The sequence below is a fragment of the Oncorhynchus mykiss genome, chromosome 22 (assembly GCF_013265735.2).
Source record: "Oncorhynchus mykiss isolate Arlee chromosome 22, USDA_OmykA_1.1, whole genome shotgun sequence".
In the NCBI taxonomy this organism is placed as follows: domain Eukaryota; kingdom Metazoa; phylum Chordata; class Actinopteri; order Salmoniformes; family Salmonidae; genus Oncorhynchus; species Oncorhynchus mykiss.
This window is the reverse complement of record NC_048586.1, coordinates 39,477,862-39,492,817: the sequence shown is the minus strand read 5'-3', so window position 1 is coordinate 39,492,817 and position 14,956 is coordinate 39,477,862. Positions and strand designations below refer to the sequence as shown.

At 41.5% G+C, this 14,956-nt stretch overlaps 1 protein-coding gene across 5 annotated transcripts in view; it reads right to left on the bottom strand.

The window, feature by feature from the left end:
• Positions 1 to 14,564, bottom strand: part of LOC110501860 (NEDD8-conjugating enzyme UBE2F) — an 88,371-nt gene extending 73,807 nt beyond the window's left edge. Inside the window, exons 1-4 of one of the 5 annotated variants that reach the window (XM_036959291.1) lie at positions 14,265 to 14,560; positions 10,187 to 10,323; positions 4,826 to 4,855; positions 2,095 to 2,160 (exon numbers count right to left, since the gene is read on the bottom strand). In XM_036959291.1, the coding sequence (XP_036815186.1) occupies positions 2,095 to 2,160; positions 4,826 to 4,855; positions 10,187 to 10,304 (214 nt within the window). In that variant the 5' untranslated portion in view covers positions 10,305 to 10,323; positions 14,265 to 14,560. Of the gene's footprint in view, positions 1 to 2,094; positions 2,161 to 4,825; positions 4,856 to 10,186; positions 10,324 to 14,264 lie in introns of all 5 variants that reach the window. The other 4 variants (XM_036959288.1, XM_036959292.1, XM_036959289.1 and 1 more) reach the window with 4 other exon arrangements.
• Positions 14,565 to 14,956: the final 392 nt, after the last annotated feature.

The window sequence follows — 14,956 nt, the reverse complement described above, 5'->3', positions numbered from 1 at the left end:
GACTTTTGGAGGATGGCCTGGTGTCAAGAAGGGCAAAGAAGCCACTTCTCTCCAGGAAAAACATCAGGGACAGACTGATATTCTGCAAAAGGTACAGGGATTGGACTGCTGAGGACTGGGGTAAAGAAATTTTCTCTGATGAATCCCCTTTCCGATTGTTTGGGGCATCCGGAAAAAGCTTGTCCGGAAAAGACAAGGTGAGCTCTACCATCAGTCCTGTGTCATGCCAACAGTAAAACATCCTGAGACCATTCATGTGTGGGGTTGCTTCTCAGCCAAGGGAGTGGGCTCACTCACAATTTTGTCTAAGAACACAGCCATGAATAAAGAATGGTACCAACACATCCTCCGATAGCAACTTCTCCCAACCATCCAGGAACAGTTTGGTGATGAACAATGCCTTTTCCAGCATGATGGAGTACCTTGCCATGAGGACAAAGTGATAACTAAGTGGCTCGGGGAACAAAACATCAATATTTTGGGTCTATGGCCAGGAAACTCCCCAGACCTTAATCCCATTGAGAACTTGTGGTCAATCCTCAAGAGGCAGGTGGACAAACAAAACCCCACAAATTCTGACAAACTCCAAGCACTGATTATGCAAGAATGGGTTGCAATCAGTCAGTGGTCCAGAAGTTAATTGACAGCATGCCAGGACAGATTGCGGAGGTCTTGAAAAAGAAGGGTCAACAATGCAAATATTGACTCTTTGCATCAACTTCATGTAATTGTCAATAAAAGCCTTTGACCCTTATGAAATGCTTGTAATTATACTTCAGTATTCCATAGTAACATCTGACAAAAATATCTAAAGTCATCATGTTGTGGGGGTGCTTTGCTGCAGGGACTGGTGTACTTCACAAAATAGATGGCATCATGAGGGCGGAAAATGTGGATATATTGAAGCAGCATCTAAAGACATCAGTCAGGAAGTTAAAGCTTGGTCGCAAATGGGTCTTCCAAATGGACAATGACCCCAAGCATACTTACAAAGTTGTGGAAAAATGGCTTAAGGACAACAAAGTCAAGGTATTGGAGTGGAAATCACAAAGCCCTGACTTCAATCCCATAGAACATTTGTGGGCAGAACTGAAAAAGTGTGTGCGAGCAAGGAGGTCTACAAACCTGACTCAGTTACACCAGCTCTGTCAGGAGGAATGGACCAAAATTCACCCAACTTATTGTGGGAAGCTTGTGGAAGGCTACCTGAAACGTTTGACCCAAGTTAAACAATTTAAAGGTAATGCTACCAAATACAAATTGAGTATATGTCATCTTCTGATCCACTGGGAATGTGATGAAAGAAATAAAAGCTGAAATAAATCATTCTCTCTACTATTATTCTGACATTTCACATTCTTAAAATAAAATGGTGATCCTAACTGACCTAAGACAGGGAATTTTTACTAGGATTAAATATCAGGAATTGTGAAAAACTGAGTTATATATATACATATATTATTTTTTTTAAACTGCACTGGTGGTTAGGGACTTGTAAGTCAACACATGTGACTAATAACATTTGATTTGATCTAAGTACCTACCTCTGAAGACTAAAGGGATTATAAACAGCTTCCAAACTGCTACCATATCATAACTACCACAGTAACTGGCTAACTGATTACAAACAGCTTCCAAACTGCCACCATATCATAACTACCACAGTAACTGGCTAACTGATTATAAACAGATTATAAACAGCTTCCAAACTGCTACCATATCATAACTACCACAGTAACTGGCTAACTGATTATAAACAGCTTCCAAACTGCCACCATATCATAACTACCACAGTAACTGGCTAACTGATTATAAACAGATTATAAACAGCTTCCAAACTGCTACCATATCATAACTACCACAGTAACTGGCTAACTGATTATAAACAGCTTCCAAACTGCCACCATATCATAACTACCACAGTAACTGGCTAACTGATTATAAACAGATTATAAACAGCTTCCAAACTGCCACCATATCATAACTACCACAGTAACTGGCTAACTGCACGCTTTTGTCCTAGATTTGTTATTTTATTTGGGTCTCCAAACACACAGGTTGGATATTAGTGAGATGGAGGGTGGGTGGTCTTACCTGGAGAGACAGCCAGCTGAAAGTGGTGTAGCTTGTTCTCATCAGGGAAGCTGGCTTTACACGTACCTGGGATAGGGAGGAGGAAGTGGGAGAAGAGAGAGCGATAAGGGCATTTATAAACTGGGTGGTTTGAGCCCTGAATGCTGATTGGCAGAAAGCAGTGGTATTTCAGACCATATACCATGGGTATGACAAAACATTTATTTGTACTGCTCTAATTACCTTGGTAACCAGTTTCTAATAGCAATAAAGCACCTCAGGGTTTGTGGTATATGGCCAAAGTACCACGACTAATGGCTGTATCGAGAACAGCCCTTAGCCGTGGTATATTGACTATATACCACAAACCCCCGAGGTGCCTTATTGACTTAATATCTCAGTTGTTACTAGCCAACGATTACAGTTGCATTTATCTTCGCTGGGAAATGTAGATGGATTCACATAGTTATCTTAATCTATGTGTGCATTATACATCTAGGTCTAGCTTATCTCATCTGCATTATGCTAATATACACTGAGTGTACAAATCATTATGAAAAACTGCTCTTTCCATGACATACACTGACCAGGTTAATCCAAGTGAAAGGTATGATCTCTTATTGACGTCACTAGTTAAATCCAATTCAAATCCGTGTAGATGAAGGGAAGGAGACAGGCCAAATAAGGATTTTTAAGCCTTGAGACATGAATTATGTGTGTGCCATTCAGAGAGTGAATGTGCAAGACAAAATATTTAAGTGCCTTTGAATAGGGTCTGGTAGTAGGTGACAGGTGCACCAGTTTGTGTCAAGAACTGCAACGCTGCTGGGGTTTTCACGCTCAACAGTTTCCCGTGTGTATCAAGAATGTTCCACCACCGGGGAGTCAGGTAGGCTAGTGGTTAGAGCGTTGACCTAGTTAAATGTAAGGTTGCAAGATTGAATCCCCGAGCTGACAAGGTAAAAATCTGTCGTTCTGCCCCTGAACAAGGCAATTAAACACTTTGTTCCTAGGCCGTCATTGAAAATAAGAATTTGACCTTAACTGACTTGCCTGGTTAAAATAAGTTAAAATAAATGTAAACAATTAAATAAAAAAAGGACATCCAGCCAACTTCACACAACCAGCCAACTTCACACAACCAGCCAACTTCACACAACCAGCCAACTTCACACATCCAGCCAACTTCACACATCCAGCCAACTTCACACATCCAGCCAACTTCACACAACCAGCCAACTTCACACAACCAGCCAACTTCACACAACCAGCCAACTTCACTCAACCAGCCAACTTCACACAACCAGCCAACTTCACACATCCAGCCAACTTCACACAACCAGCCAACTTCACACAACCAGCCAACTTCACACAACCAGCCAACTTCACACAACCAGCCAACTTCACACAACCAGCCAACTTCACACAACCAGCCAACTTCACACATCCAGCCAACTTCACACATCCAGCCAACTTCACACAACCAGCCAACTTCACACAACCAGCCAACTTCACACAACCAGCCAACTTCACACATCCAGCCAACTTCACACAACCAGCCAACTTCACACATCCAGCCAACTTCACACATCCAGCCAACTTCACACATCCAGCCAACTTCACACAACCAGCCAACTTCACACAACCAGCCAACTTCACACAACCAGCCAACTTCACACATCCAGCCAACTTCACACAACCAGCCAACTTCACACAACCAGCCAACTTCACACAACCAGCCAACTTCACACATCCAGCCAACTTCACACAACCAGCCAACTTCACACAACCAGCCAACTTCACACAACCAGCCAACTTCACACAACCAGCCAACTTCACACAACCAGCCAACTTCACACAACCAGCCAACTTCACACAACCATCCAACTTCACACAACCAGCCAACTTCACACAACCAGCCAACTTCACACAACCAGCCAACTTCACACAACCAGCCAACTTCACACAACATTGGAATAAACATGGGCCAGTATCCCTGTGGAACGCTTTAGACACCATGCCCCTACAAAGTGAGGCTGTTCTGAGGGCAAAAGGGAGGGTGCAACTCAATGGGGTAGCATACCACCCTGCATACCACTGCTGGCTTGCTTCTGAAGCTAAGCAGGGTTGGTCCTGATCAGTTCCTGGATGGGAGACCAGATGCTTCTGGATGTGGTGTTGGGGGGCCAGTAGGAGGCACACTTTCCTCTGGTCTAAAAAAAATATCCCAATGCTCCAGGGCAGTGATTGGGGACACTGCCCTGTGTAGGGTGCCGTCTTCCGAATGGGACGTTAAACGGGTGTCCTGACTCTCTGAGGTCATTAAAGATCCCATTATCGCAAGGATGTCAACCCCAGTGTCCTGGCTAAATTCCCAATCTGGCCTTCAAACCACCTAAGAATCCCCAGTTTACAATTGGCTCATTCATCCCCCTCCTCTCCCCTGTAACTACTCCCCAGGTTGTTGCTGCAAATGAGAACGTGTTCTCAGACAACTTACCTGGTAGAATAACGGATAAATAAATAAAAAATATTTGGCTGTGGAAGTAAGCAGTCACATCATCTGCCAATGGCTCTGAATCCCCCCCTGGTGTTCAGACTGGAGCACTACACTACAGCTGAGCCAGCCACTGCTGTCTGCACATATCTCCCTCTAACACACAGTGAGACTAATGAGCCATCAGAACATTAAAACCACAAATCAGCTATTGTATAATGTTACACTGCATAGTGTTAAAGGGTGTATACTTACTAGGGAGGTTGGCTTCAAGTTCTGCAACTTCTGCAATGAGAGAGAAGGGGGGGGGGGGACAAACTAAGAACGCATCCTGCTTGCGTTGGTAGCTAGGAATGAGCAGTCAGTGGTGCGCACCAAATCCTAAAGGAACAACACTCCCTTCCCAGTCTCTCCTGTCTCCCTCAGACCTTTGTTGTTTGGATGCTACAAACTAACTAGAGGAGATGCCCAAAATAACCCTGCAAAACAGTGACCTCATTATTCATAGGCTGAGTGTGTCACTAAAACAAATGTTATGAAACTGTAGCTACACATTGTAATTATGCATCTCATAAATCTGGGTGCAAATAACTCAAAAAAAGACAATAGGACGGATAGACCAGACTTGCAGACGATTCAGCAAATCATTTGTACCTGGTAACCAAGTCAGGTTGTCTACAGACAGAATCAAGTGGAGCAGACCTAACTCAGCAGGAGGAAGGGTTTGCATTGCAAGCACACACACACTCTCTCTCTCTTCACAGTCCCCAAGTGCAGAACAGACTATGGGAGGTGCACAGTACTATATAGAGCCATGACTACATGGAGCTCTATTTCACATCAGCTAAATGGAGAATTAGATGAAAATACACCTTATGGAACAGCGGGGACTGTGAAGCAACACAAACAGACACATGATAACATACGCACTATACACACACACATGTACTTGTGTTGTAGATATGTGGTAGTAGAGGCCTGAGGGCACACACTTTATATGTTGTGAAATCTGTTGTGAATGTATAACTGCTTTAATGTTGCTGGACCCCAGGGGATCCATAATAAACACACATGTACTTGAGAACGCTATATTTTTACCCCCTTCCAGACAGTCCAGTGTATGACTGTATAGTAACAGTAACACTATGGAGTCCTGTCGGGAGAGAAGGGGTTACACTTTGTGTTCCTCTTTCCGTACAATCCCTGCCGGTGCTCTGGCTACAGTAAATGAGGCTTTGATACAGTGCTGTGCTAGCAATATTAAAACAATAATTCATGAGAAAAATTGAGATTGGAAAGTTCCACCATTTCCTGGCTGCTAAAATTATAAAAGTTTGCCTAATTTTAGTATGACATAAAACAAGCAAGTATAGTGTAGAGAAACATTGTACCCTCTAAACCGCTTTAAAATATATTTTCTATAACCAACAGTATTGTATTTTCAGCAGTTTCATGCTGGTGTACAAAACCAAAAGTAAAATGACTCAAAAATTAAACACAGAAATAGTGCACATTAGAATTGTTTTCAATGAGAACGACAGATCTTCATATTGAATTCATATTTCTATGTGAATTTTGTCAGGTCGCTCAGCCAAAAAGTTTCAGCTTTAAAAGAGGATGATAGTTCTACCACATTATGGAACAGTGGTAGGACAATAAACAGTGAATATGGCAGTAATAGGGCAGTAATAGAGATTGACAAGGACAGGGGGAGGTGGTGGAAGAGAGGAAAGATACATCTGAATCTGTAAAGGGGTCTAGAGCTGATGATGATGCTACCTCAGAACAACGTTCCGGTCTTGCTAACGTTCAAGCCCACCTCCTCAATCACTTCACTGGACAGATGAGCACCAAAAGAGATGCGACTCTAGCTAGATATTAAAGAAACACTAAAGAGGAAGTGGGCAAAATATGACCTCTCCTATTGTTGCTCTGGAGGACTGACTCTGCAGGCTAAGAGACGTAACAGGAAACTCAAATGACAGAAAGAACTTAAGAACTTTATTTGACCTGAACTACCCAGGAAGTGGAGAAAAAAAATTGCCATTGGTCTAAAATAAAAAAACAATACTTGGAGGAAACATGGGGCAGAGACTGGGGAGAGAACATCCAATGTGATTGTGAACAGGAAGACATCCATCTAATTTGCATAAGATAGGCTTTAGACTTGGAATCTGAATGGATATAAAAGATTTAAAAAAAAATAAAAACGGGAACTAAAGAGCTTGAGAGAGAAAATGGGAGCATGTGAAGAAAAGGAGAAGAGAGCGAAAGGAGAGGGAGGACGATTAAGGGGAGGGAAAGACTAGAAAGAGTGAGCAACAGGACAATTGTGATCAAATGTAAAGACAGACAGTATGGAAAGAGTATGAAGAAAAAGAGACACGGAAAGATGGAACCTTTGAAATTCATGAGAAGAGAAATACTGCTTAAGGTCCTGGAAGCTCTCATTCAGGGGCAAGAAGATTGAGATCAGGGGATAAAGCGAGGCAGGAAGAGAGACAAAAAGAGAGAGATATGAGAGCTGGAACGCAGGAGAGGACGAGGGGGACAAAACCCACCCAGACAAACAGTTCCATGGGCCGCTGCATGAATACTAAAACCAAAGGCAGATTAGACAACCCAGACAGACAGTGAAGCCAGACTGCCTATATTCCCTCTATCCCCAATATCACCCTGCCTGTACTGTCTACAGAACAGTCTACACTGACCTCCAGCATTAGTTGAGCTGCATACTACTGTAGCTCCTTTCATATGTATCTTGTGTTATTTTATGACTGGTTATGACACCCACATAAGAGTGTTAAAAACCACCACACAAGGCAAAGCATTCCATTACACAATAGCCTATATGTCAACACTATTTGTATATATTTATTTAATTTATTGACCATGTTAAATTATCCTTGTAATTGCACACACATTGATATCAGACACGCACCCACCCCAATGCTCTGTTGCTGATGACTGGGATGATTGCAGGACCAGGGCAAGACACCCTAATTTGCCTGGTGACTGATATAAGGGCATGTCTGAAGTGAAACAGGATGGACATAATGCTTCATGAGTCATAAAGTGTATTTTCTACAAGGTATTTCAAATACGAAGAGATAAAAAACATGACTAAAGAATTCATCACAACAACTAAAGGATTTAACAAAAAAAAGCTTTCTAACTAAAAGGACATTTCTTGTCAGAGAAAAAAACTAATTTGAATAAATGTGGGTTTTGACACTCTTATTTTTGGTATTTTTTATTTTTATTAGGATTCCCATTTGCTGTTGAAAAATCAGAAGCTACTCTTGCTAGGATCCACACAAAACATGACAATGCAGAACATTAGACAATAACAGAACTACATAAATTTTAAAACGGTACACATAGCCTACATATCAAGACATACACACAAAATCTACAGTACAAGTCAAAAGTTTGGACATCTACTCATTCAAGGGTTTTTCTTTATTTTTACTATTTTCTACATTGTAGAATAATAGTGAAGACATCACAACTATGAAATAACACACATGGGATGAGTTGGAGCGCAGAGTGAAGGAAAAGCAGCCAACAAGTGCTCCGCATTATTGGCAACTCCTTCAAGGCTGTTGGAAAAGCATTCCAGGTGAAGCTGGTTGAGAGAATGCCAAGAGTGTGCAAAGCTGTCATCAAAGCAAAGGGTGGCTACTTTGACAAATCTCATATATTAAATGTGTTTTTTCCCCACACTTTTTGGTTACTACACGATTTCATATGTGTTATTTCATAGTTTTGATGTTTTCACTATTATTCTACAATGTAAAAAATAGTAGAAATACAGAAAAACCCTGGAATGAGAAGGTGTGTCCAAACCTTTTACTGGTGCTGTAGGTCAAATAGGGGAGAGGCGTTGTGCCATGTAGATGTCATAACCAGCCATAAAAATATTGCAATATATGTTATCACAAGTGTGGTAAAAACTTAGATTGGTTGAAATTTTAAAACATGTATTTTTCCACATATACACGTCCTATGTGTTTTAATCAAATCAAATATATGCACTGAGCTTGTCTGATGCTTTAAGCGAACTGTTTGATGAAATAATTAGGACACAATGACTAGAGGGTTAATTGATGAGGGTAAATTGATTTGATTGATTTCATGTGTTATTTCATAGTTTGATTGTGCTGGGCCTGGCTCAGACTTGCTGTGCAGCATAAAAATTTAAAAAAAAGACAGCTAGTGACTGTGTGACTAGCACCCATTGTCTCACTCTCCTTCGAGCTGCAGCGACCACCACAGAACACCAACAGTGTTTATTGCGATGTCTGTGTTGCTGAAGCTGTAACATATTTACAGCCATTTCTGACTGAAAAGTTGTTGCCGAAATCCCTCATTTGTTGAGGAAAAACATTCCCTATTCCCTCAACCCTTGCTCTCTTTACGTGACACACGTATGCACGTGTCAAAGGGCCTGACCTATGACCTATATCATAATCACATCAATAAATTGGTAATAAACTCTGAAAAACGTGACACATGTGAAAGCAAAATGGATACAGAGGACGTGACAAATAAACTTGAAAACGGGAGAATGTTTACTAGTGCTTGGGAGGTAAAGGGGGAGTCAGATGTGTGGAATAAATGTGACTAGTTGTGGAAAACACTGGAGATCAAGAAAAAGAAGGAGGGGCTTCCAACTTTGTGGCAACTGTTTGGGGAAGGCAATTTCCTGTTGGGGAAGGCAATTTCCTGTTTCAGCATGACAAAAGCACATTTGTTATAAAATAATCTTATTTTTATTGGTGTTGTTCTTACATAATATAACCATATACAATTTCAGTAGCAAATGTCTTAGACTGATGGACTGGACTGTGCCATCCCAACGACCTCCACAATGGACCAGTCCACTCAGACAGGAGCCAATCAGACAGGTGTCTTGTAAACCATGATCATCATCATTTCTTTATTTTGCTACCACTCGACTAAAGAACTCTTGGTCGACCAACAGCCTAGCGACCAAACAATTGACCAGTCAACTAAATGGGGTCAACCCTATAATATATATGGACGTGACAGTGTTATGACAGGCTATGTATGACATGTTATGTCAGCTGTTGTGACATGGTTATGACTGTGTCATAACACTGGGTGTCAAGTGTTACAAACTTTTCTAACTAAAATAAAGAGATATTGGACATCCATTATTTTTTTCTACATTCTTCATATCTGGTTTTAGTTGTTCAAGTTAATATTGAAAACGTTTTACCATAGCAAAAAAAAAATATAGCTCCATTATTTTTTTCTACATTCTTCATATCTGGTTTTAGTTGTTCTTGTTGATATTGAAAACGTTTTAGCAAAAAAAAAATATAGCTCCATTATTGTTTTCTACATTCTTCATATCTGGTTTTAGTTGTTCAAGTTGATATTGAAAACGTTTTACCATAGCAAAAAAATAATAATAATGGAGATATATTTTTGTGCATGGCAGTGACGATTTAGCAGCAGCGACCCAACTCTGCTAAATGAATAGGAAATACTGGCATTACAAAGAAGCACAGCCAGGCCCATCCGTATGCTAGTGTGAAAAGAGTTACTGGAGGAGATCCATTTATACATGTAGAGAACGTTGTGTACCTTTGATGAGCAGTCGGTCCCTGATAGAGACCCTGTGAGAGGAGTCGGAGGGGCCCCCAGGGGGACGGCCAGTCTTCACCCCCTCGTCCCTCTTCAGCTTACTGGCCAACGTCAGCATGGCTGCCCCGCGCTCTCTCCTGAAAACACACAATGACATGACAGTTGATCAGTGACTGTGACACATGTAGTGATATTACAATACAACATGGCCAATTAATAACAGCAGTAGGCTATATAGACACACCCAACATGAAAAAAAATAAAGGAAATAACCTGGCACTCAAATCCCTGAATACACTCGTTTGCAGTTCACAAGTTCATTAGACAAAGTAAAGTTCTGCCAGAGCACATACAGGAATACTGCCACTCAACAACCACTTTGGCCGCCAGATTGTGACTGAATGTGTTAGTGACAAGTACCCCATTAGATACCCTTTTGTCCCCTGCTGGCTCAGTGGAATTAGGACACCAGTCACCCAGCACCTCCGGGACCCGCCTCATTATCCCAAAAGTCACTGCAGCATCGAAGCTGCTGATAACAACAATGGCTCCTCAACCACATGACCTGGTGACTCCTTCATGCAACTGGAACCTTCGCTGTCAATGGGAATTACATGCGATGTGAAACATGTTTGATAGACTGGCACAGTGGCACAACTAATGGAATGAATCCAAAATCACTTATCTTGACAGTTGGCAGCAAGAATGTTTAGACGGTCATGCTTGACTACAAAATCAGACTTATTTTTCTAGTTACCTTTCTTCATTGCATAATTAGTTACCTAAATAGAGTTTTTAGACAGTTTTATAGTGTTTAAGTCAGACTTAATTAAAGTATTACTTTAAAACAAAGCCCATGTCTGACAGCTCCTCTGTGTTTTAATGGGCTGAACTTCTCTGTTCTCCTCAATCACTTGCCTAGGCTACATTCTAGTCTACCACCACAGGGGAGAGACCAACCAACCAATTCTAGCTAGCCTATTCCCCCTGGCATTCCCTTTAGGTGTGCATTGGCTAGGTATAAGCAATGTTCCAGTGGCTTGGGCAGGGCCCAGGCTGGGGGATAGGCATAGAGGCCAGGTGGTGTTGTTTTCAGAAAAAGTCCCAACAGGAACCATTTTATAAGTCAGCCCTAATGGACCCAGAATAGAGCTTGTCCTAGCCTAATACAAGTTTGTCCCAAACAGACAAAAACCATGACAGGAATGCTTAAAACTGTAAGAGGGAGAGGTATTTACTTCCCAGCTGTTCACACCTTTGATCAGGATGAGTAGACTAATTACAGCCAGGCTAATTAACGGGAAATAATAAAGTAGCTGACGGTGATTAGGTGTTCTAATTCCAATTAGGCTGACAATGATTAGGTGTTCTAATTCCAATTAGGCTGACAATGATTAGGTGTTCTAATTCCAATTAGGCTGACAATGATTAGGTGTTCTAATTCCAATTAGGCTGACAATGATTAGGTGTTCTAATTCCAATTAGGCTGACATTGAGAGAGATCATGCACAGCTCTGTAGGCAGTCTTTAGACAGTTTTTCCTTTAATCAGCTTGTTTACTAAGTGTTCCCAGTGGTCAACTTAGTCTGAATATGAGCAGATGGTTGGCATCATGCAGGTTTCAACTCCAGTTCTTCAGTCAACACAACGCAATCAGGGCCAGCTTGGCAGCCAAGGACAAACTGCCAGGAGAGGAGCAAAAGCACAACAGTACACAGTAGTTCAGTCAGACTAGCCTTCTGTATGAGTCATTCACCCGCTGTGAGACTGGCTGTGCGAAGTGGTCATTCCGATGAGGTTATTCTCTCAGTTCAGCTGTGGCCATCATAGCAAGTGGCCATCATAGCTGGCTAGTGGCTAGGCCAGGGGTACTCAACTCCTACCCTGCGAGGTCCAGATCCTACTGATTTTCTGTTCTACCTAATAATTAATTGCATCCACCTGGTTTCCCAGGTCTAAAGCAGTCCTTGATTCGTGGGGAACAATGAAGAAATGCAGAGGGAATTTCTGGCTTCGAAGTCCAGAGTTGAGTTTGAGGGGGCTAGGCTGTCATAGCTGGCTAGTGGCTAGAACAGCTACCTACCCAGCCAGAATAATTCAAATAGTTCAGCTGGCTTAAAGAATCACTGACTGAGTAGTCTACTCAGTTTCATACAAAGGAATGGAATGTGTCTGCGACTCTGCATGCATTTATGCTGCAATAATAACAGTGATGACTGCAGTCAAGCCGGCTCTTGAAGTTCACAAGTAGGCCAAATTGATACCAGACTATAATGTTGTATTGATCCATCAAATCATGTTCCTTGTTCTGAAAGTAATTGGAACAACCCCCAGGCATGGGATGACTGCACCTAAATATCAACCCCAAAATCTTGCCGCCCTAGGCTGCCTGCGAGGGAAAATGTGGAGTGAGGGCTTGTGTTCAGAGAAGTGTGTGTGAGAGAGGGTTGCCTGGGTATCAGATATCAATGTTTCCATGAAGTGTGTGCCCAGTTTGACCCCCGCCTGTTTCAGTTGACACTGAAAGTTATTCACTTCCCAGCTGTTCACACCTTTGATCAGGATGCAAGTTGCCTGCCAGCCAGCAATACAGGGCATACTCAGCCTGCACAGAACCGGCATGCATTCAGGCCTTACTTAGAAGAAGCCGATTGCCCTAGCCATGTTTACAGACTGACAATGTAAATAATTCAACAGCTTGGATTGGCAGGTTGTTCATTCCCCCAAATCAATGTCTGGAAACCAGACCATGAATTTTATAGAATTCTATGTCGGGCAGAAATTATCTTTTGAATCAGAAAAGTTTCCTTCCACGACCTCTACATGCCAGAATGATGAATAAAAGGATTGTGAGACAATATGTCCACATGAAAGTATAATTCCATAAACTTTTCAAAGAACTGGCAGTGCTTTCATCTGAAGCATGCGCAGAACCATGTAAACATTTGGACGAGCTCAGCAAGTTGCATGCGTCTCGTGCATGTATTTTTAACTGGCGTGTATGCTCAGGTGATAGATGTCTGAATGATAGATGTCTGAATGCACTTCCTGCGCTTTGAAAAGCTGATAGAATTATAATACTTTCCTATATCGTCTCACATTCCTACCGCCAAATGGACCGATCACAAGGACAACCGGTAAAGTGGGTTAAAAATGTATTCTAGTCAACATTCTGCCTTTTAGAGGTCGTGAGAGGAAACTTTCCTGATTCAACCGCTAATTTCTGCCAGACATGGAATTCAACGTCGGCTTTCCAGGCAAAGGGCAGAGCTGCATTGCACCAATGCAGGAAGTCCGACAAACCGATTTGTTTTCCCATAATAAGCACTGCCAGGATGATGCTGCTTCAGACATCGTTGTCATTTCCCACTTCAATTACAACAGAAAAAAAGTGAAGTTCAGTTAACAGTTAGGACGTAGCCGGCACGAAGGGGAGACTTGCAACAGATAGCAACCCCCCCAAAATCTGGTTAGCTAGTTCATATCTAGAGAATACTGATAGCTAAGAGTAACTAGTTGGGATAAAGATATGAGGTTAGCTACCTATGTGACATCAGTGTGGGAACATTGTTTACCTAGTTAAATAAACATTGCTTTTGTATAGCTAGCAAGTAAACTACAAAAGCAATGACATAGCAAGCTAACTAACATTTTAAGCTAAATAGTTAACTAGCTAAGTACCTAGACATATGAATAATTAGCTAACTAATCAGTACAGCAATCCAGTTAACCAGCTCTTAAGCGTGATATATTCTATCAAATAACAAGTTAGCTACAGCTCAACCACATATAGCAGGCTAGTTATGCCACAATCACAAATAGAACGATGAGATCTTTGGTTATGGTGTTCGCTAGCTACCGTTACCTAGCTAGGTAAGAATAAAGTTAGCTACCAGCTAGCCGACGTTACAGACATATTCACAAACTTTTAGTTACAAGGTTAGAATGGGATGACAACTGGATACATTCATACAAATACATCAAAAGGGTAACACGTTTCTATCAGAGACATTTAAAAATAAATATCGAATTAAAATGTCACTTGGCTAGCTAATGTCTGCCCCTTGTTGTGCTTTACCTGCTGTCTCAGAGAAAAGGGCTCCGTCTAAACCATAATCAACGACGCTCGGGAAGCAAAGGCTCTGGCTGCAACAACAGATTGAAAACTGAACTTCGGTCGCCAAATAACCTTACAAATATATAATGAAATGTAAACAAGCTGACTTTCAGCTGTAACAACTTCGCTCCCGGTATCACAAACAGAATTGCAGTGATTGTTCCGTTCGTTATTGTTGTCCGAGCAAATATGAAATGAAAACATTTGTTCCGCAGGAGAAACCAAAGAAAAGTCAAAGCAGTGTAGCAAAATAAGCAATTCATTTCGTAGCAAGATGCTGAAATCACTCATTAACATATTGTTTTTGATTCAATGTTGGAAAGATAGAAACATGTTTATCGCTTTGTCTCACTTGCACAGGCCAATGGACTGGATAAGAATTAATACAGTGTCAAAACCAGTATGATTATTTTAAAAACACATCATTATGTTGTGTTATTTTTTGGTACAGGACATCTCAGTAGTAGTATGGTTTCCAGTTACATTTTACAACTACATGCATGAAACAGTATCCAAAAAGTAATTCACATAAAATGTGAACTCTTGAAAAAGCGAGGTAAAGTGGTCCACCGGCAAATACCCCAAAACCTTGGATGGTGACAGTTCTTGTTTTATTTGTCAGGACCCAGTTACGAACTCGAGTCTCCGGTGTG